The 23,823-nt window shown below is 48.0% G+C and overlaps 1 protein-coding gene across 3 annotated transcripts in view; it reads left to right on the top strand.

Moving 5' to 3' along the window:
* Positions 1 to 2,141: 2,141 nt before the first annotated feature.
* Positions 2,142 to 23,823, top strand: part of OTOF (otoferlin) — a 101,563-nt gene continuing 79,881 nt past the window's right edge. For 2 of the 3 annotated variants that reach the window (XM_055377603.2, XM_055377604.2), the window contains exons 1-2: positions 2,168 to 2,405; positions 23,296 to 23,354. In XM_055377603.2, the coding sequence (XP_055233578.2) occupies positions 2,327 to 2,405; positions 23,296 to 23,354 (138 nt within the window). In that variant the 5' untranslated portion in view covers positions 2,168 to 2,326. Of the gene's footprint in view, positions 2,406 to 23,295; positions 23,355 to 23,823 lie in introns of all 3 variants that reach the window. The other variant, XM_019020612.4, reaches the window with a different exon arrangement.

Raw genomic sequence — 23,823 nt, forward strand, 5'->3', positions numbered from 1 at the left:
TGGAAATTAAAAAGTGGGTTCTGGCTGGGAACGGTGGCTCATGCCTGTAATCCCAGCATTTTGGAAGGCCGAGGCAGGTGGATCACTTGAGGTCAGCAGTTCGAGACCAGCCTAGCCAACATGGTGAAACCCCATCTCTACTAAAAATACAAACATTAGCTGGGCATGGTAGTACATGCTTATAGTCTGACCTATTTGGGAGGCTGAGGCAGGAGAATCGCTTGAACCCGGGAGGCAGAGGTTGCAGTGAGCCTAGATCACTCCACTGCCCTCCAGCCTGGGTGACAGAGTGAGACTCTGTCTCAAAAAAAAAAAAAAAAGAAAAGAAAAGTGGGATCTGTCTTAGGTTTCAGAAAGGTCAGCTGACTCCATTGAGAGCTGCTGAGTGGAATTGCTACCATTTTATGGATGTGGAAAGTGAGATTCATCATAGATCGATGCCTTGGCTAGGGCAGGATCATGGGCTTTTTCCTAAAGATGCACAGGGTCTATAAGAGGCCTCATGAAATTCACTCCTTTCAGGGGAGGACCTCGAGAGAACCAAGGAAGAAGATATTTTCTGTTGTTGTTGTACCTTGCAGTCACCAAGCCTTAAAAACACAGATCACCTGATGACCTCATGGATGGAAAATGCTAGTGAATTTAGGTGTTTTTTTTTAAGACATTAAACTTATCTAGCTTTTGAAAATTTAATATTCATACTTGTATTCAATAAACAGAATACTCTAAGACATTTTTAAATTCAATATGATTAGATAAATGTGAGAAAGGTAAGCAAGAATTGGTTAGGAAAAAGGGCAAAGGAAAAAAACGTAAGTAGAAAAAGAAAAATAGGGCACAGTAGCAAGGAAATATCTAGAAGGAGGAAAGAAGGCTCTTGGGACATACTGCAGGTTATTTGGAATGTAGAATTCAAAAGAAGTAACCTCTTGTTACCATGCTGTGAAAAATTAGTATTTCTCTTTTTAACCTTTAGACTCTGTTTCAGGTAGATCCCTGAGCTCATTCTTTTATCCTTTCAACAGTAATTGGGCATCCTACGGTGCACAGGATACCATGTGGGGCTCTGGGGTAGAGGGATGCTGTGCTCCAGGGCCCTCCTGAGGTCAGGAGGGGAAAAGGCAAGGGAAGCAGCCCCAGGACTCAGTAAGATGAGAGGAGGCAGGAGCAGCACAGAGGAGGACCCCAACCCAGCTGGGGTACGGGTACAGAGGCACCTCCAGGAGCAGGCACTCAAGCTGAGTCCAGGGTGGGGTGGAGGGCATTCCACCAAGAATGAATAGAAAGAACAAGGGTGCAGATGACCCTGCACAGATTCCAGCATCAGGGATTCTGGCCCCCAGCGTCCCTTTCCTTGGTGTATGCTGCTGGAAGACAGGAGGGGGCAGTTCTCTTTTGGTCCTTAGAAATTTCACTATAGACATCCCTTCTCCTGCCCCTAGCAGCTTATAACAGCAGAAGGCCATTCAATTCTGCTCCTCTGGCTGGAAAGCAAACATCAGTCTGGCTTACTTTCGCTAGCCTGCCTGACCCCCAGCCTTGGGGTGGGGCTAGGTTAGTGCCCTGGATCCTTAAACATGGCCCCTGGTAGCACACAAGCCTCTGCTGCTTCCACAACCAGCCATCTCCATCATGCATGGCCTGGTCCTGAGCCTCGCCTCAGGCAGCAGCCCCAGCCTCTCTGCTTCCTGAGATTCAGAAATAGGGATCCCAGGGCAGGGCTCAGGGCCCAGCCTCTTGGGGGCACAGTCTCCAGCAGGGAAGAGGTGGGCTTAGGTGGACAAATACATTCCCTTCTTCTTGTAGTGTGCCCCTGTGGGTGGGAATGCCCCCCGCCCCACATCCACCCTACCCATGCTCATGCCCACTCCTCTGTGCCCACTGCTGGTGGCAGGGCTTGCTTAGCAGGGAAGCAGCAGAGCCCTGCAGAGGGGTGGGCAGAGCCTCCCTTCCAGGAGGTGGGAGAAGACACCTGAAGCTGGACAGAGCTTTATCTGGGAGCCGGCGGCTGCTGAATAATGAATTCCAACTCTGCCGCACTCCCAGGCTGCACACTGGGTGCACACACACACACGCACACGCACACACCGATACACACACGCTGGGCTGACAACTTGGAGGGGCGGGGGCTGTGAGGCTCTGTGAGTCGCTGCAGGAGCAGCTTAGCTCGGCTTGGTTGCCTTGGTCTCTGTGGGCAGCATCGGAGGGGGGTCGGGAGGAGGAGGAGGAGGCAGCGGCAGAGAAGAGAGAGGCGTGTGAGCCGTGCTCCACCGGCTAGCTCCTTCCCGCTGCTCCCGCCTGGCAGTGCCAGGCAGCCCACACCAGCATGGCCTTGCTCATCCATCTCAAGACAGTCTCGGAGCTGCGGGGCAGGGGCGACCGGATCGCCAAAGTGACTTTCCGAGGTAGGGAAGCCCCTGTCTCAGAGGGACGCCAGCTCTGAGAGCTGGACCAGCCCATGCTCTGGAGGTGGCTGGGGATAGGACAGGGCTGGGAGGATGGGTGGGAAAAGTTCTAGCAGGGGCTGGGGCGACAAGCCTTTTCACAGGTAGTCATCTGCCCGGGACTGACTGGCCATTGTGATTTCTGGAAAATCAGGGTCCCCTGTTCTTCCATGCCTGTGTCTCCTTGTGCGTGCCAACATGCCAGTGCCCGGGCAGGGCACAGAGCCCTCTGCCTGGGGAGGCAGAAGTGAGGACCATATCCCTGAGCTCAGGGAGACCCAGGACCCCCTCCTTCTCTCTCTCCCTGTCCTGCAGGTTGATTTCCTTGAGCACAGGGTGGGGGCCGGGTATGGAGCCTGGGATACCCAGGGTGGCTGGGAGAAACCAGGCAGCCGGTAGCTCCCTGGGCCCCAGAGTGATGGGGGACACTGTTGGCTTCTTTTAGATCTATTCATGGGCGGGAACCCTGGGAGCCCCTCGCCTCTCTTCTGTCTGGTCTTTTCTCATCCTTTTCACTCCTTTATTCAGCTACCATTTATCATGATCTACTGTGTCCCAAGGATAGGGGTAGAAACACAGAGCTCAGCACAACCCAGCCCCAGCCCCAAGGAGCCTGCATCTGTTGGGCAGGTGTGGAACAAGCAGGACAGGTATGTGAGATAGAAGGTGGGGGTGAGGCATGCAAGCTACAGAAGCAGCACCCTCACCCAGGCTGGTGACCGGTGGTCAGGGAAGGCTTCCCGGAGGAAGCAACACTCAGCTGATACCCGAAGGACCAGCGGGAGGGAGCTAGGAGAGGAGGTAAGGACTGAGCAGGCAGAGGAAACAGTGTGCCCAGAGCTGAGAGAGGAGCTGAAACTCTGGAACCGAAAGAGGTTCCATGTGTCTACAGCTCAGAGAGGGTGCAGGAGCGGAGGCCAGAGAGCCAAGCAGGGCAAGGAGGCGAGGCTGGACCTGACCCCGGGGACGGCGGAGCACCTGAGCATTTTAAGTGGGGAAAGGCAGGGCCAGGCTGACTCTGTCCTTCACCACCTACCTCTGCCTCTCCATGTGGTTGCTGCCCAGCCCTGAGGGTTGGGGGTACTTCTCACTAGACATGGCCCCTTCTCCCGAGAGAGGGGTCTGAGAGTGGGATGGGGATGAGGCGGTGAGAAGGGGGCAGAGAGGACCCCCCTATACTAAAGAGCAAAGTGAGCCTTGGGGCCCAGGCTGGACACAGTGTCTGCACCTCTGTTGGAAGGGATGGGAGAGGCCATTGGCAGAACATTCCAGCAAGAGCCCTGGGGCACCCACATCACCTACCCAGAGGCCCTGGGATGCCCACATTGCAGCTTGTGTTCATAGGGACAGGCAGAGGTGGAGGTGATGGCAGTGGCCCTGCCGGCAGGAGGAGGTCAGGCAGGAGGGAGAGGGAGGTGTGGGCTGGGCTGCCTTTTGCCTCCCACCCCAACCCACTGACTGCTTTCTCTGCAGCACCCTGGATCTCCCTCTGTGTGCCACCTGCAGGCTCATGCTGGCTTTAGAAAAAGCAAATGTGTCCTTTCATCTGTGAAATGTGGCCCTGAGCTCCACGGGCAGCATAGCGTGGGGCGGTTAAGCTACAGGTTGCCATCCTGCTGCAGCTGTGCTGGAACAGTCCAGGCTGCACTGGACAGGCCCACCTGCAGGCTGAGAAACCAAGGTTCAGGGGTAGAACACTGTGCGTGGCATTCACGGAGGGGCTGAGGCACGGTGGTCCCAGCTCTCAGGACCTCATCCTGAGTACTCAATCTTGCAAGCTCTTTATCTGCTCCTGGGCCACCTGGAGGCCAGCACCTTGTCTGACACCCATCTTCTCCTTGGAGCAGTGAAGGGCTGGGCCTTTAGCCTCACTGACCACACAGGAATTAGTTTATTTGCAACCCTTGCTCTCTGGACTGAGTGGAGAAATCGCTTCCAAGCTCCACATTGGCAGGAGGTGGCCATGGGCAGAGCTCCTGGGGAAGGGGGCTGGGCAGCAGGAATAGGCAGATGACAAGCAGTTTCCAGAAAGTTCCTTTATTACAACGAAAGATGCCTCAGCCGCTCACCTGTGTCGTCTAGCAGTTGACAGCTGTAGGCGCCCCAAAAGACCAACACTGACCACAGTTCAGAGGGAATGGACCCGGTCTACAATGTTCCTTAGCATCTCCCAGCACATGCAACCACTGGGGGCCAAGCAGGTCCTCTGCAGGGGGAAACAAGAAACTGGTAAACACGCAGAGGGAGACACTGGCCCCAGGCTCCCCAAGGCTTTTGAGTGAAAGTCAATGCCGGGGGAGGTGATGAGGGAGCCCTTGGTGAGCTGTGCCCATTGGCAGTGGCCCTAGGTAGGCCAGAGCAGCTGGTTGAAATATGGCTTGACCTTCTGTGCTGTGCCATCCAAGACACTAAGGAAAGAGCCCTGCTGGGCTATCGTGGAAAAAGTTCTGGATATGGAGTCAGAAGCCCTAGATCCTACCTGGGTACTGCCACTCACCCTCAGTTTCCTCATCTGTAAAATGGGCATGATAATAACACTCACTTCACTAGATTGCTTCAGGGAAACCATAGGTATGGAAGAGTTTGAGGGAAGAGTATTCAAATGGCCGATGTGTTTGTGAGGCAGCCATTCCCATTCTCCTTGGGAGCAGCTGCTGGCCCCTGAAGTATCTTCTCTCCAGACCAGCAGAGGGCCCCATGTGAGATATAAAGGGAAGAGGAGAGCACGTCTAAGGGGTTCCAGTCTGTCAGGAGCAGGCAGAGAGCCTGGCCTCTGCTCTGTAGGAGCCTCTGCTGAGATGTTCCGCAGGAACCCAGGCAGGCAGACCCCCGAGACTCCTGTTCTCATCTGGCTGGGTGTGCACCAGCTTTGCCCGTGGCCACCTCTTTTCCCACTGCCCTCAGGTCAGTCGGCCCCTCGCTCAGTGCTCCCAGCCAGTTCTGTATCTAGCTCTTAGTTCTTACTGCCCCTGGCTGCTCCCAAGCTGGTGCTGCCCTATTCAGGCATTTCCTGAACATGCTGATATTTGTGCACAGGCCTGGGACCCTGAGGTGAAGGGGCCAGCCTGGCCCTCCAGGAGTCTCAATTCCATTGGGTCAGACAGGAGATAGGGAGTCCTGGGCGAATCTCTATTGTGCCTGCAGGCCACAGGGCTCAGCTGGGTTTCTCATTAACAAAATGGAGACAGTGGTCCTCATTTAGCTCAGAGGCCTGCAGTTCCCAGGAGTAATCAAGAGTGGGCTATCTGAGAAGGAGCCATCTTGACCACAGGTTGCTACTCAAAGAGAGGAAGTATTAGCTTCAGGTATTTCCTTTATCAACTCCTGAGATAGTTCCCTACATCAATCACAGAGCCACAGAACGCAGGGTGTGAAGGGTCCCGAAGTTCTTCTAGTCCAACCTTCTGTCCAGTGCTGAGCCCCAAGGCTGGGGGACCTGGACTGTAAGGGAACCAAGTGACAGACTGTCCAGGGCCAACCCTGATGTCTCCCTTCTCTTTCTATCCCCTGAGCCTTCTTGCCAAGACATGAGGTTTGGGGATTTTCTGTGTGAGATAAGAACATCTAAAGGCTGGACCTGGCTTCCACATAATTCACTGTGGCTGGAAATTGGCACAAAGGTTTGCAGGGCATCCCCCTCCACATTTTCATTCTTACTCTTCTTCCCACCCTACCCCTGATTCCCACCCTGCTATGTTCCCACTACATTCAACTTCCAGCCATTCCCAAAAGTTACCACACCCTTTTACACCTCCAAACTTTGAGACATCGATCATATTTCTTCTGCCTGGAATGACCACCCTCCACCTTGAGAACACCCATTAATTCTGCTCATCCTTCAAGGCCCAGCTCATATGCTCCCTCCTCCATGAAGGAGTAGTACTTTGCACACAAAGTACTCCTCTAGCAGTACTTTGCACACATTCTTCCTACTGCTCTGCCAAGGTACATTGCATTTCAGAAACTGGCCACACCTCTGCATGCTGCCCAAGCTTTTGAGCATCTTCAGGACAGACATCAGACATGGTTTCTGTCTTTGAGGGATTCACTGTGTCATGGGTTTGAGTTCTTCCACTGTGGCACTGCCACTCTTTGGCTCCATTTCCCCAACTGTGAGCTCCCACCCCAGAACTTTCTATCCAAGGAGGATCGAGGGACTGGAAGAGGCCTCAAGGGCCAAGAACCAAGAACCTTGGCTCTTACTCCTTCCATCAACTTCCCTAGCCCAGAGAATCTTCTAGGGCTCCAGAGGGGCCTAACAATTTTTTTTTTTTTTTTTTTTTGAGTCTTGCTCTGTCACCAGGCTGGAGTGCAGTGGTGCGATCTCGGCTCACTGCAACCTCCACCTCCTGGGTTCAAGTGATTCTTCTGCCTCAGCCTCTGGAGTAGCTGGGACTACAGGCACACACCACCATACCCGACTAATTTTTGTATTTTTAGTAGAGATGGTGTTTCACCATATTTCCCAGGCTGGTCTCAAACTCCTGACTTCATGATCCGCCTGCCTCGGCCTCCCAAAGTGCTGGGATTACAGGTGTGAGCCACTGCGCCCAGTCAAGCCTAACAAATATTAGCAAGTTCAGCTCCAGCCCATAGGTGGGAAGCAAGAGGGATTGCATGTGTAAGCCAGAGTCAGTTAGGGGAAGACAGAGGAAGGAGAAAGGGCAGACGGGAAAGGAGGTGGGAGCAGGCTCTGAGTCGGCCCCTGGAGCCCAGAAGGGAGGCGGGAGTTTTTATTGAGCAGGGGAAATGGGTGGTATTTAAGAAGCCACTGAAGGATCGTAGTTCATTGGCAGGATCAAAGGCCATGAAAGGGCCAGGCGTGGTGGCTTATGCCTCTTTCCGAGCCTTACTGCGACCACACATGGGGCAGGATCTCACCATCTGACAGAGGAGAAGAAACATACACACAGAGGTGAAATGAGTGCAGCATACAGGAGGGCCAGCGGTGGGGGTAAATCGCAACAATGTTCAGAGGATGACAGCTTACTTAGAGCTACAGAGACGAGGGAAAAGGAGCAGGAGGAGGAAGCGCCTAAGCTGGGTCTTGAAAAACTGCCCCTGTTTGCACCTATGGAGATGCAGGAAGTGAGAAGTGAGGAATTGGTGATGGAGGAAGGTGAAGTCATTTTGTTTGAGGGACTGACCAGACCAGAGGCCAGAGGAGGAGAATTGCAGCCAAGTTCCATGTCGGGGAAGCCACACCATGTAGCTGGAGCAGAGGCTATAGGAAGTAGAAGAGGGAGACCAGCTAGGAAAGGAGCAGTGGGCCTGCTGAGTGATTGTGCAGGGAACGGTTGCAGCTGAGGCACTGGGGACAAGATGTCCCCCTACTGTTGGCTGCAGGCGCCACCTCTGACTCCACATTAGATTTATTTTCCTCAGTAAAATGAGGGAGCCCTCCCTCTTGATGATAAATATAGCTACTATTTGGAAACTTATCTGCCGCCCCTGGTAAAGGAGGCAGAATACCCAGTGCACCCACCCCTGAAATGCTCCTGCAATGCCTAGGCCTGTCTGTGGGCTGTGGTCCAGCCTAGCACCCCCTCTCTTGGAGAATGTGAGGTTGGCATTGTCCCTGCTGAAGGCAGCAATAGAGGGGACCCTTACAACGACCTTGGCAGCCGGTGGCTGGCTGTGGACACAGCCCTGCGCTTTTGTTTTAGTCCTAACCGATATGCCCCCTGCATCCTCCATTCTTCACAGCACACTCAGACCCCCTCACCACACCTGAGGGAAATCTTCTCTGCCTAATGCCCCAGGTAGTGAATGTTCACCTCTCCTCCCTCCCCCAGAGCAAGCCATTGCACACCAGCGAACAGCAGACAGAGCACACAGAAAATTCCCCAGACTTCTGCTTTGATAGGAAGAGTGTGTTTTCATGTAATGGAAATGATTGTAAAACTGCCTTCCCCTGCAAAAGCCCTCAGGAATATGCTGCTGGAAATGTGCTTGAGAACAGACTTGCAAATCATTTCTCTGAATTGAGAAGTCTTGGTTATCTTAGCCACTTTTACCGATCATGTGAAAGCCACATCTCTCGCACCCACTCCCATCCCTGGGTCTCATTTTTTTTTTTTTCTGTCGCCCACGCTGGAGTGCAGTGGCACAATCATAGTTCACTGCAACCTCAACCTCCTGGGTTCAAGCGATGCTCCCACTTCAGCCTCCCGAGTAGCTGGGACTACAGGCATGCACCACCATGCTCAGCTAATTTTTGTATTTTTAGTAGAGATGGAGTTTCACCATATTGCCCAGGCTGGTCTTGAACTCCCGGGCTCATGTGAGCTGCCTGCCTCAGCCTCCCAAAGTGCTGGGATTATAGGTGTAAGCCACTGTGCCCGGCCTTATCTTTTTTCTTTAAACTTTTTATATATAAAAAACTCTCAAATACATACAAGAGTGGGGAGAACAGTATCATGGCCCTATGTTGTCCCATCCAATTTCAGCTACCATCAATTCATGGCCAATCTTGCTTCATTTGCATCCCATCCTACTTCCCCACCCCAAATTATTTTGAAGAAGATCCCAAACTCCATACCATTCCATCTGTAAATATTCAGTACATAGCTATAAAAGATAAGAGCTCAAATAAATACCACATACTTTGTCATTTTAAAGAAATTAATAACAATTTCCTTAGTACTATCAACTAATCAGGCAGTCATCAAATTCCTAATTGTCTCATCAATGTCATAATTTTTTTCCAATATATTAAAAGCTTCATTTTAATGTGTTTTGTAAATCAGGTATTTAATCATTTATCCACTCGTTCTGTTGAAGGGCAGCCATGTGCCACGCACTGGGGGATGGTGGGGAATGAGACAGATGTGGTTCCTGTCCTCAAAGGGGGAAGATGACCACTGCACCCATCATCATGAGGAGCTTTATGGAAGGGAGGCACAGGTGCCCAGGCAGCTCGTGGTGAGGAAACCCACTTAGCCCAGGATGGGGGGAAGCCACCCCAATGAGTGAGCCAGAGTCAGTTAGGGGAAGACTGAGGAAGGAGGAAGGGCAGATGGGAAGGGAGGTAGGAGCAGGCTCCTAGTTGGCCCCTAGAGCCCGGAAGTGAGTCAGGAGTTTTTATTGAGCAGGAGGAATGGGCGGTATTTAAGAAGCCCTTGAAGGGTCGCAGCTCATTGGCAGGAACAAAGGCCATGAAAGGGCTGGGCATGGTGGCTCACGCCTGTAATCCCAGCACTTTGGGAGGCCAAGGCGGGGGGGATCATTTGAGGGCATGAGTTTGAGACCATCCTGGCCAACATGGTGAAACCACATCTCTACTAAAAATACAAAAATTAGCCGGTCGTGGTGGTGCACGCCTGTAATCCCAGCTACTCGGGAGGCTGAGGCAGGAGAATCGCTTGAACCCAGGAGGCAGAGGCTGCAGTGAGCTGAGATTGTGCCACTGCACTCCAGCCTGGGCGACAGAGTGAGACTCTGTCTCAAGAGGGGAAAAAAAAGCCATGAAAGGCTCCATCCCAGGCAGAGGGGCTAACACTAGTGCAGACGTGGTGGTGTGGAGATGCATCAGGGGAGTGTGGAGGGGAGACTGGAAGGCAGGGCACGGGGGACGCAGCCAAACACGGAGGGTCTTCAGTGTCACACTCTTAGCAGGAGAATGGGATGCTAAGATCTTGTTTTGGAGAGAAGGCTCTAGAGGTGAGGACTGCGGGCAGGGACACTGGGGAGGAAGCCTGGGGCAGGCGGAGGGCTGAGTGCCTCAGCAGGCGCCATGAGAGAGGAAGGAGCGGCGCTGGGATCAGGGGAGTGAGTGAGAGGGCAGGGCAAGAGTCAATTGTGGTCCTGGGGACCACTGTGGACCCAGGGATTTGGGACACAGGGCCTTAGTTGATTCTCATCTAGACTCCTGCCAGTTGCTGACACCCTGAATTCTGGCAAACATGGAGACATCAGGGTGGAAACACCTGGAGCCACTGCCATCCAGGTGGGCGCCTTGAGGGCCAGGCCCCTTGGCTGCTTTCCCAGCAGCAGCATGGAGCGTGGCACAGAACAGACCTGGCATAGAAGTGGGAGCAAGGAACACCGCCTGTGGGTGCAGAAGCAGTGATCAGTTAGCAACAGGGGCCCCCCTGCAGCCAGCCATCCAGGCAGCACCCGACAGTGATCCATTTCTCTCGGTGACAGTTCTAGAAAAGGCTCCGGAGACAGGGACTATCATGTGATCATTTTTACCCTAGACCGCTTGACCACTTTCTGTCTGATCTGATCCACCTGCTAGACGCTGCCTCAACAGTCCTCGTCTCTATTTTATTTTCTTTTACTTCAAAGCAGAAGGGCTAATCTGCTGAGGTGGAGATGAGTTTTCACCCACTGGCTTTTTTTTTTTCAGCCGAAGTTTAAGATAAAGTCAGGACTGCAGTTTCAACAATATTTTTACCCTATCGGAGAGTAAAAGTGTCACCCTCCCATTATACCTCATTGTATTCCCAGTGCCTGGCACAGAATAGGTACTCTACACACTTGTGGATCACTGGGACCACAAGCTCCTCTGTCACCGTAACAGGGGAATCTAGGACCCAGCAGTTGATGACTGTGTGGGTGGCACTGTCCAAGGCTCAAAGACAAATACCACAGGCCCTTCCTGCCTCAGTGCCAGGGTCTGAAAAATGGGAACCAGCGCTTTCAGTCAGTTGCAGGGCAAAGTCAGAGTTTGAGGGAGGACCTGGAAGAAGGGTTTGAGCTGAGCCGGAGAGATGGGATTTATCATCCCTGCCCTGCCCCTGCCTCTGCCTCTCAGATGAATCCCTGACCCAAGCCTAAGTTTCCATAGTGTAAACCTGGATGTTAGCAGGGTGGGTTAAGGGGAAATACATGAGTGGAGGTAGGAATGATATTTTAGTAAAATTTGTGGATAATAAACGGTTAGAGTTCCATGGGGCCTCCATTTAGCTGAGAAATGGGGAAAATGGAAGGGGTAACCTTTGCCAGTGGGAGGCCCAGGGACTCTGCAGTATCCCAAGTCTGGCTCTGTGAGTCACTGGTGATTTTCAGAGAGTACACTATGTAAGAAACATGAGGAATAGCTGCTTTCTTGGACAACTCTTTGAATTGAATTTCTTTCTTCTATCATGCCATCAACTGTCATTATAAAATTGAAGATGTGTTTCTCATGGGGAAAAAAAGCGTTATTACAAGAGATAATCACAAACAACTAGACAGGAAAATCATACCACCGTCAACCACCTTGACGTAACTGGCATTTCTAGAACATTACACACCCAAAACTGAAAAATATACATTCTTCTTAAATGCACACAGAACACTCACCAAGATAGACCATATGCTGGGCAATTAGACAAGTCTCAATACATTTCAAAAGACTGAAATCTTACAGAGTATGTTCTCTGACCATAGTGGAATTCAACTAAAAATCAATAATAAGAAGATTATCTTTGAAAGTTCCAAATATTTGGAAATTAATGCCTTTCTTAACCTATGGTCAAAGAAGGAAATAAAAGAGAAATTATGAAACATTTTAAACTGAATTATAATGAAAATACAACATATTAACATTTATCATTTTAAGTACTTATAGCAGAAAAGAAGAAAAGTGTAAAATTGTAATCTAGGTTTCTGCCTTAAAAAGATACCAAAAGCGAATTAAACCCAAATCTTGAAAACATTATGTTAAATAAAAGAAGCCAGACACAAAAGACCACACACATGTTGTATAACCTCATTTACAGTCAGGCATCACTTAGTGATAGGAGTACATTCTGAAAAATGCATCATTAAGCTATTGTGTCATTGTGTGAACATCGTAGAGTGTACTTACACAAAGCTAGATGGTATAGCCAACTACACACCTAGGCTACATGGTATGACCTACTGCTCCTAGGCCACAAATGTGTACAGAACATAACTGTATTCAATGCTGTAGGCAATCATAGTACAATGGTAAGTATTTGTGTATCTAAACATAGAAAAGATACAGTAAATACAATATTATAATCTTATGGGACCACTGTTGTATATCCAAGTGGTCGTTGACCAAAACGGTGTTATGTGGTGCATGAATGTATACGAAATGCTCAGAACAGGCAAATCCATACAGAGAGGAGATTTGTGGTTGTCAAGGGCTGTGGGGAGGGAGAATGGGGAGTGACTGCTCACGGGTATGGAGTCTCCTTCCAGGGTGATGAAAATATTCTGGAATTAGGTAGTGGTGATGGGTGTACAACCTTGGGAATATACTAAAAACGACTGAACTGTACACTTTAGAAGGATGAATGTTATGGAATGTGAATTATATTTCAATAAATAAAAATCAAACACCCCCCCACCAAATTAAACCCAAAGACAGTATAAAAGGAAGGAAATAGAAAATAGACAACAGAGAAATTTAACAAAGCCAAAAGTTGGTTCTTTGAAAAAAATTAATAAAATAAATAAACCCTAGCAAGACTTATCAAAAATAAAAAGCAAGAAAACACAAATTACCAATATCAGGAAAAAAAGAGGGAATATCATTACATTTAAAGGAAAATATGGGAATATTACAAATAACTTACCTCAATAAATTCTACAACTCAGATGAAATGAATAAATCTTTTGAAAAACAACTTACCAAAACTGACAGAAAAAGAAATGGAAAATCCGAAGAGCCTCCATATCTATTAAAGAAATTGAATTTGTAATAACAATGATGATGATGACAATAAACTTCCTTCCACAAAGAAAACTTCAGATCTAGATGATTTCACTGCTGTATTGTAGAAAACATTTTTTTTTCTTTTTTTGAGATGGAGTCTCGCACTGTCACCCAGGCTGGAGTGCAGTGGCGCGATCTCAGCTCACTGCAACCTCTGTCTCCCCAGTTCAAGTGATTCTCCTGCCTCAGCCTCCCAAGTAGAGTAGCTGAGACTACACAGGCAGGCACCACCATGCCCGGCTAATTTTTGTATTTTTAGTAGAGACAGGGTTTCACCATGTTGGCCAGGCTGGTCTTGAACTCCTGACCTCAAGTGATCTGCCCATGTCGGCCTCTCAAAGTGCTGGGATTACAGGTGTGAGCCACCACACCCGGCCTGTAGAAAACATTTAAAGGAAAACGTAATAACAATCTTACACAAACTCTTTCAGAAAATAGAGAAGGAAGAGCACATTTCAATTCATTTTATATTATCAAAACCTGACAAAGACCTTACACAAAAAGAAAATTACAGCCCAATATCTCTCATGAACACAGATGTAAAAATCCTTAACAAAATATTAGCCAACTGAATAGCAATATATGAAAAGGATAACACATCATGACAAGTGAGTATTATCCCAGGAATGCAATGTTAATTTAAAAGTAGAAAATCAAAATATTTTACCATATTAACACAGTAAAGGAAAAAATTCATGATTATATCAATAGATGCAGAAAATGCATTTGACAAAATTCAACACCCATTCATGATAATAACTATCAGCAAACTACCAATAAAAGGAGCTTCCTCAATCTGATAAAAATCATCCAGCTAACATTATACTTAATTCAGAAATATTGAACATTAAGATCATGAGTCAGGCAAAGTTTTCTACTCTCACCACTTCTGTTCAACACTGTGCTAGAATTCTAGCCAGTACAAGGCAGCAAGGTAAAAACAACTCCTACAGATTGGAAAGGAAGAAGTAAAACTATTTTTATTCACAGAAAACCTGATTGGTTATGTAGAAAATCCTAAGGAATCTATTAAAAAGCTACTACAATTAATGAGTGAATTTAGCAAGTTTTCAGGGTATATGATTAATACACAAGAAAATAAATTTTACCAAAGACAGGAAAGACTTCCACCCTAAAAACAAAACAACACAAAATGCTGAGAGAAATAAAAAAAAAAAAACACCAAACATCTAGAAAATAGATTATGTTTACGGACTGAAGATTCATAATTGTTAAGATGACAGTTCTCCACAAAATGATCTATAGACTGAATGCAATCCTAATAAAAATCACAACAAACTATTTTGTAGAAATTGAAAACTACTTTAAAATTTATGTGGACATGCAAATGATCTAGAATAGCTAAAGCAACCTTGAAAATGGAGAAGAGAATTGGAGGGTTCACACCACAGCTGACCCCTGAACAACATGGGTCCACTTATATGTGGATTTTTTTTTTTTTTCTTTTTGAGACAGAGTTTCACTCTTGTTGCCCAGGCTGGAGTGCAATGGCGCAATCTCAGCTCACTGCAACTTCCACCTCCCGGGTTCAAGCGATTCTCCTTTCTCAGCCTCCCGAGTAGCTGGGATTACAGACATGCACCATCACACCCAGCTAATTTTTGTATTTTCAGTAGAGACGAGGTTTCACCATGTTGGTCAGGCTGGTCTCGAACTCCTGACCTCAAGTGATCCACCAGCCTCGGCCTCCTAAAGTGCTGGGATTACAGGCATGAGCCACTTCGCCTGGCCATGTTTTCTCTTCCTTATCTTTTTTCCTAACATTTTCTTTTCTCTAGCTTACTTTATTGTAAAAGTACAGTACATAATACATATACAAAATATGTGTTAATTGGCTGTTTATGTTATCATTAAGGCTTCTGGTTAACAGTAGTCTATTAGTAGCTAAGTTTTTGGGGAGTCAAAATTTATACGCAGCTTTTCAACTATTTGAGGGGCTGGTACCTCTAATCCCCGTGTTGTTCAAGGGTCAACTATATTTAATTATAAGTCTAACTATAAAGTTAAAGGAATTAGGAAAGTGTGGCATTGGTCTAAGAATAGGCATATAGACCAATGGAGCAGAATAGTGTCCAGAAATAAACCCTGTACATATAAAATCAATTGATTTTCAATCAAGGTGTTGGATATCTAGAACTAGGTATCTATATGGAGAAAAAATGAACTTCAAACTCCTACCTCAAACCATCCACAAAAACTAATGTAAGATGGATTATAGAATTAAACATTAAAAACTTATAAGCTTCTAGAAGAAAATATAGAACATCTTTTTTTTGTATTCTTGGGTTAGGCAAAGGTTTCTTAAAGAAAAATTTTAAAAGACTAAACATGAGAAATAAATTTCACTAAAAACTTGCATTTCTTAAAAATTGGAAACTCTCTTTGGCTAGTCACAGAGTAAAAAAAATTGAAAACTCCTATTCATAAAAAAATCACATTTAAGAAGGCAAGAGAAGGCAAGTCACACACAGGAAGAAAATATTCACATTTATCTGACAAAGGACTTGTAGCCAGAATATATAAAGAACCCCTATAAGTCAATAATAATAAGACAAATTATGAAATTTTTTATATAGGCAAAAGACTTGAAGAGACACTCCATAGAATAAGATAGACGTATGGCCAATAAACATGTGAAAATGTGATCAACATCCTAAGTCATTAGAGAAATGAAGATCAAAATTACAAAGAGATACTATTTCACATGCTCTAAAATAGCTAAAATGTAAAAGTCTGACAGTAATCAAATGTCGATGAGGATGGAACAACTGAAATTTTTTTTACATTGCCAATAAGAGTGTGAAATGATGCAATCCGCTTGGAAAACTATTTGGCGATTTCTTTTTTTTCTTTTCTTTTTTTTTTTTTTTTGAGATGGCATCTCGCTCTGTCACCCAGGCTGGAGTGCAGTGGTGCGATCTCGGTTCACTGCAACCTTTGCCTCCCGGGTTCAAGTGATTCTCCTGCTTCAGCCTCCCGAGTAGCTGGGACTACAGGTTCGCACCACCATGCCTGGCTAATTTTTTTTTTTTGTATTTTTAGTAGAGACAGGGTTTCACCGTGTTAGCCATGATGGTCTCCATCTCCTGACCTCATGATCTGCCTGCCTCAGCCTCCCAAAGTGCTGGGATTACAGGCATGAGCCATTGCGCCCGGCCAGCAATTTCTTATAAAGCTAAGGGTACCTATCCTGTGACATAACCATTCTGTTCTTAGGAATTTCCTCAAGAGAAATAAAATTATATTTTCAGAAAAAGACTCACATGAATGTTTACAGCAACTTTGCTCATATAGCCCAACCCTGGAAGCACCCAAAAGTTTATCATCAACAGAGAAATGGACCAAGAAGTTGTGGTATAGGCATGCAACGGGCTATTACTCTACAATAAAAATCAATACATTACTTATATATGTGACAACATGGATGAATCACAAAAACATTACCTTGACCAAAAGAAGCCAGACACACAAAAAGTACATTCTGTAGGATACCATTTATATGAAGTTTAAAACAGGCAAACTGATCTTTGGTGCTAGAAATCAGAGCACTGGTTACTAAGGGATTAGAAATCGACTGGAAAGGGACATGAGAGAACATGGGGAACAAATGGAAATGTTCTATGTCTTGATTGTGTGGCGGTATACAAGGAAATGCATTTATTGAAACTCATTGAATTTTACACTTAAGATCCATGAATGTAAGTTTCACCTAGTTTTAAAAAAAGAAGAGAGACTCACATCTAAAATACCTAAAACTTGAAAAATATTATATAAGATGAGGAAAAAAATTATTTCTGATTCCATGCTACTAAAAATAAGCTACAAATGTGATTCATAATAGAAGAAGCCATTTTTATATTTAGCACATAACTTAAAGGTCTAAAGGACAAGCAAGCTGGGCGCAGTGGCCCACGCCTATAATCCCAGCACTTTGGGAGGCCAAGGCAGGAGGATCACTTAAAGTCAGGAATTTGAGAACAGCTTGGCCACATGCTGGTGAAACCCTGTCTCTCTAAAAATACAAAAAATGTTAGCCAGGCGTGGTGGCGCACGCCTGTAATTCCAGCTACTTAGGAGGCTAATGCAGGAGAATCACTTGAACCCAGGAGGTGGAGGTTGCAGTGAGTGGAGATCACGCCACTGTACTCCAGCCTGGGTGACAGACCAAGACTCCATCTCAAAAAAATAAATTCAAAACAAAATAGAATGAAGGAGAAACAAGACTATTTAGTAGACTGAGAATAGCTGTTTCTTATTGAGGGATAAACTGCACCAAATGCTGTTGTAAGCATTATTATTTCCTTCATTTTAAGGGTGAGGAAACAAGGGCAAAGAGAAGTTAATTAGCTTCATCCAGGGCACGCAAACTAGGAAGAGGCAGCTGGGATTTGAACTCAGGGACTCTGGCCCAAGAGCCTTAACCTCTATCCTATGCCCCTCATGCTTGTAAAACTTGATGCTTTACTTAGACTTTCCCACAACAGTTTCTTGTCATCCTCGTGATGGTCCCAGGACACAGGCTGGTCCAGGATAATGACCCCCAGCTAACAGATGGTGAGTCTGAGACCCCAAGGGGTTGGATGGCCAGCTCCCAGGCCTCCAGACCATGGGCCGTTGTGCCAGGCCGCACACCTGAGTGGGCCTGGCTTTTTCCTGCACGCAGAGGTGCTTGGGCCCTGCTTCCTGGTGCTCCATGGGAGTATCTGGCCTTCAAAAGGAACAGATTGATCTGAAGTGGGGAGAGAGAAAATACAGCCTGACCATCACTCAGAGAGTCGCTGTAGAGGAAGAGAGGGAGAGGAGACGCCAGGACACGGGAGCTTTGTGGGAGGGAATGGGACTATTTGCTGAGCTTTGTACAGCCCAGCCCAGGCAGTGCATACAACAAGGCTTTGCTGATTTTAAATAACACGAGGAAATAGCAGCCCCAGGTCTGAGTCACCAGCACAGTTTTACTCTATTTCTCAGTTCACACAGGGACAATAGCAATGGCGGGCACTGCTGGGAGACAGGCCAGTGGGCTGGGCCGTGGTAAAATCATGACGTCTTTGAAAACAGTCCCAGGACCTTCTCCTTCCCCTTCGGATGGCCCACCACCTCACCCTCTGCCCTTTCGGGACCCCAGCCCCTCTCCAGTCTTGCTTCCACAGGCTGCTCCCTGAGGGCAGACCATTTTTGCTTTTCCCTTCACCATCGGGACTCCCCTGTCCTGTGTCCAGCTCCTTGGGGGCTCCACTCTCTGCTCTACGCTTTCAAACATTTCCTTACACTGTTCTCTCTGCCTGGATTTCCCTCCTTCTCCTTGCTTCCCAGTCTCTCTGAATATCCAGATTTCTTCTGGTCTTCTAGCGTCAATGCCTGTGCCTCTGCAATGCCTCCTTAATCCATTACATTGAGAGTCATTGCTCCTTTTCCTGTGTTCTCACTTTATTTACACTTTTTGCATGCCAATGACAAAATTCTGCCTTATATCATCGGCAGAATTTTCCATGTCTGATATATCTCCCTCTGGATTGTAATACGCTCTTAAAGGCATCGTTCAGATTCGAATGACCTTAGTACAACTCCCCTCTGTGAAGGCCAAATGGCACACAAGCCAGGAGCAAGAAAGCCCTGGTTCCCTGTGGAAATGAATGAACACACATGGGCTGGCAGCCGTGTCCCTGCACACCTGCCTTTTCTCAGAGGCGTGGCCCTAGCAGGGTAGGCTGTCTGGAAGAGGGAGCTATTTTGTGCAGATGGAACATTTTGTCCCCTTAAATCATGTCCCATGAAAGGCCAGCATGCCATCCTGCTTCTGAAACAAGCGCTGAGCTCGTCTCCATTTGGAGAAGATCTGTCATGTGGGTATTTTTAAATGGTGAAGGGAGAAATGGGTATATCTGATACCATGGCGCTTGTTACACTTTGAGCACAGACTCTGCTATTCATACTCCATCTATTGACTCAGGGAGGAGTTTATTTCAAACCAAACAGCTCAGCTATCCTAGGAGCAGCTGCCTCAGAAGGAAGGAGGATGCTGTTCTATTTTCCCCATCTAACCTCCTTCTCACTCGATCCACAACAGCCTTTCCATGCAAGGAAGAGGCTATTTTCTTTCAAGCTTTATTCTCCATTTTCCCTGTGGCAAGAAAGGTGATTGGATATTGGGATTTGTAATGGTTTTATCTGAAAGCCATTTAAAATGAAGCTGGAATGTCAACAAGACTGATGCTGAATGGAGTAGATGTGAAGTGGAAATGAACTTGAAACAAGAGATGGGGTTAGTCATCCCCCTGGTCACTTGGAACAGATGATGGAGGTCCCCTGGCTCCACTCCAGTGAACAGAACAGAACCACTTGAATACTGCCAGCCACTGTTTGTACATACCATCCTGAAACGGCTCTTCCAAATGCTGAAGGACATTTTGTTTTCTTAATAATTTGGCCTTTCCACTGTTTCTGTATGATTGATGTGTTTCAGCAAACCTTTTTTAAAAAAGAATATCTAGAGGTAAATTTAGCTCATCATGTTTGAGAATATTCACCATCTCTAAATCCCCAGGGCCTAAATCAATGAGGTTTTAGCACATTTCAAAACAGAACCCTGATGTATAAATTCTGCAATGGCTGATTTCACGTATTTTACTTCCTCTCTAACAAAGCTATGGAAAAATGCACAAGCAGGGGAGGGTTTGAGCCTCGGTGCTTCCTGCAGATGTGAATCTGACACCACCTTGGAGCAGGGCCCCTCCCCACCCTCTCCCAATCCTCCGCTGGGTTGCTCCATTTTTCACTCCAAGAGACCCCGGAGGACAGCTATATCCGAGGCTTATTAAAATCTTCTAGGATGCAAAGGTCTTTGGTTATTCAGAGCAGCCAGTCTTTAAGGGAAGCCCCCATGCACAAACATGTTCAGCTGATTCTCAATTTATATTGTGTGTTACCTGCGGGGAAAATTAAAAGGTCAAACCTCAGGCACTTTCACTCTCCTCCCTTGATTGCCCGGGGGCTTGTTGTTGAGATATTTCTTGTGATTTTTTTGTTTTTTATGTCCCTGGCTGGTGCTAAACATTCTTTCTTTCCCATCATGTTTACTTCACATCTCTTTTCTGTATAGATAGCTTCTGCTTTATGGCTTTTTCCTCCTTATCTCAGATGCAGCCAGCCCTTCCCCACCTGCCCCCGCCCCAAAACACACACACGAACACACACCCTTTCAGATTGCATCCACACTCTCTGTTTCAGTGGATCTGACATCAACGACCCCGCCACCCCCGGCCCTCGTCAGAGGGGAGCTCTGCATTGAACTAGGACTAGCTCCTGGGTCATAAAAGTTGCTAAGACCCTGGAGAGCTCTTACTAAACAGATGAGGCCACCAATGCCAGAGGAGAGAGGTCAGTTCCCGGAGGGAACGAGCCTGCTTTGCTGAGCCCCCTTCCTTGCCCAGCCCCCAGCCCCATCACAGGGAAGGTTCAGAGGAGCTCTGACCCCTCCAGTACCTCCTTGGCCTGACGCCGCTCTAGCCCGGGCTCCCAGGTTTTCTGTAGGGAGAGGAGCACAGTCCGCTCCACCCATGCCATGGGCTTCATCAGTGACAACCCAAACTCACCCCCAAATAGGAATGGCTTCAACCTGGAGAAAGCCCTTCAATGAAATGGTTTATGCTGGTGGAGATTTAAAGGTATTTGTCTTTCGGCTGGGTGCGGTGACTCACACCTATAATCCCAGCAGTTTGGGAGGCCGAGGTGGGAGATCACTTGAGGCCAGGAATTCGAGACCAGCCTGACCAACATGCAAAACCCCATCTCTACTAAAAGTAAAAAAATTAGCTAGGCACAGTGGCACATGCCTGTAATCCCAACTACTTGGGAGGCTGAGGCACGAGAATCATTTGAACCCCGGAGGCAGAAGTTGCAGTGAGCCAAGATTACACTACCGCACTCCAGCCTGGGTGACAGAGCAAGACTCTGTCTCAAGACAAATAAAAAAGGTGTTTGTCTTTCAATTACAAAAATCAAGCATGGTCACTGAAAAAAAATTCAAATTCACATTTTGTTTTGTTTTGTTTTGTTTTGTTTTGTTTTGTTTTGTTTGTCTTTCAGCCAGGCGCAGTGGCTCACGTCAAAGTATGCTGCTTTCAATATCTTCTCACTCTCCCTCCCCAGGGATAACCACTTTCTTTTTTATTTTATTTATTTAATTTTTTTTGAGATGGAGTTTCACTCTTTGCCCAGGCTGGAGTGCAATGGCGCCATCTCGGCCCACCACAACCTCCGCCTCCTGGGTTCAAGCGATTCTCCTGCCTCGGCCTCTTGAGTAGCTGGGATTACAGGCATGTGCCACCACACCCAGCTATTTTTGTATTTTTAGTAGAGACGGGGTTTCTCCATGTTGGTCAAGCACGTCTCGAACTCCCGACCTCAGGTGATCCGCCCGCCTCGGCCTCCCAAAGTGCTGGGATTACAGGCATGAGTCACCGCGCCCAGGGGGGTAACCACTTTCAATGGTTTGAGATGTTTGTCTCTTCATAGAAGAAATACATGCATATAATTTGGGTTTTGTTTTTTTTTTTAATTAATGGAGTTCTAGTACACATGCTGCCTTTTTTCCCTTACCATGGAATTGACACAGGATAATAAATTAATTCTAAGCAACAAATTTTTCTTTAATCCATCCTGTCTCTAGGTTTCTCCTCACAGAAATTACAACCCCTTCTCTTGTGGTTCCATCCCATCCCTAAAACAGTATTTATCCTCCCTTCTCTGTACCATTACTGTTTCTTGTGCGAAACTGTACCTTGGAGTATGTACTGAATGGTGTTGTACTGGAGGCCTGGCGCGGTGACTCACGCCTGTAATCACAGCACTTTGGGAGACCAAGGTGGGCGGGTCATTTGAGGTCAAGAGTTCCAGACGAGCCTGGCCAACATGGTGAAACCCCGTCTCTACTAAAAATACAAAAATTAGCTGGGCATGGTGGCGGACACCTGCAATCCCAGTTACTCAGGAGGCTGAGGCAGGAGAATCGCTTGAACCCAGGAGGTGGAGGTTGCAGTGAGCCGAGATCGTGCCACTGCTCTCCAGCCTGGGAACAGAGCAAGACTGCATCTCAAAAAAAAAAAAAAAAAAAAAAGGTGTTTCCCTTGCACTGGTGCCCTGTTGGCTCCTGGCCTCCCTTCTAGACCATCAGCTACCTGTGGGTGGGAGCCTGTGCCTTTGTCATTGGTCCATCCTCTATCCCGAGGCCCCGGGACATGGCCTGGAACGTCAGAGACTCCAGCGGCTGTTTCTCAAAGTGAACTGAACTAGCTGGTGTTTCCCACACGTTGGAGCCCCCTCAACCTGCCCTCGATTCTCTCCTGACTTATTTCTCCCCACATCTTGGGCCAGTTCCAACTGGACTAGCAAAGAGGGCAGCTTTACCTCTGTGCTCCCAACATGCCCTACTGGGTGGCGTATGGATGGGGGAGCCTGGGACAATGTGTGTCCATCTCACACACTCTCTACTTCCCATGCCAGTGGGGAAAGTGGGGGCAGGAATAGAGCCCAGGAGGGAACAGCCAGAGACCGTCTTCTCTGCTAAGGCTGACAGGAAGATGGACAACCATGACAGTGGTGGAAGGGGAAGGCCCTTGGCCCACGGGGAATGGCTGTCTGGGAGCTGACTCGTTGTTGGGGGCCTGATTTGGGCAGGAGCCCCTGGGGTGGCTGCAGAAGGAGACTGGGCTTCACAGACCCCTGTCGGCAGGCAGGGGCTACGCTCCCTATACCAGGCTTCTGCTCAGGGCAGCAGGGCCTGGAGCCACCAGCAGAGCTGAGGAGGCTGCAGAGGAGGCTGAGAGATCCGTGGAGGAAGAGCGTGGTGGAAAAGAGTGCCTGAGGTCCCCTTCCACAGCCACTCTGACCAGCTTGGGCCTTCTGTGCCTTAGCATTCCCGTTCCTAACATGGAACTCATGGCCTTTGACCCGCTTCCCTCACGAGGCTGCTGAGAGGGTCAGAGAAGAAGCCGCATGGGGACTGGCCTCACCCTGGGAGAGGTGTGCAAGCCACGAGGTCCCATGTTGCATGACAAGTCAAATGCTGTTAGGACGACTCCCAGGATGAGGAGGCTGACCCCACGCTCGTCGTCTGGACAGCTCTGACCCTAGAATTTATTTCCTCTTTCCCCACAGGGCAATCCTTCTACTCTCGGGTCCTGGAGAACTGTGAGGATGTGGCTGACTTTGATGAGGTAGGAGGCCCAAGACTCCCCCCTCCCTCAGCCCTGAGCCCAGAGGGGAACAACCACCCTTCGCTGCCTCTTGCGGGCACACACTGGCCCCAAATCCCAGGCACCGGCCTGCTCTGAGCCCCTCACCTCTCAGCTGCTTCCTCCCCCATGTTCCCCCCAGAAACCTCTGCACAGGTGAGGCCCATGTGCAAATGACACGGGGAACAGCAGCCTGGCCCACCTCGACGGCCCTGCTGGGTCTGGGCCTGTTATTCCCTGTGGAGAAAGAGCTCACAGGTGCTGTAGACCTGAATGTGAGCCACCAGCTGAGGGCCCAACGAGGCAGGCGAGTGCTGGGGACGTCGCAAAGGCCAGTCTGTGTCAGTCCCCAGGAGTTGAAGAGCAGGGCAGCCCCGGGCACTGAGGTGGGAGCCCCAGTCACCAGGGAAACATTGTCAAGCACCCCACGTGAGTGAGGGCGCCATCTCCA

This window comes from Gorilla gorilla, chromosome 12, assembly GCF_029281585.2.
Source record: "Gorilla gorilla gorilla isolate KB3781 chromosome 12, NHGRI_mGorGor1-v2.1_pri, whole genome shotgun sequence".
NCBI classification, from domain to species: domain Eukaryota; kingdom Metazoa; phylum Chordata; class Mammalia; order Primates; family Hominidae; genus Gorilla; species Gorilla gorilla.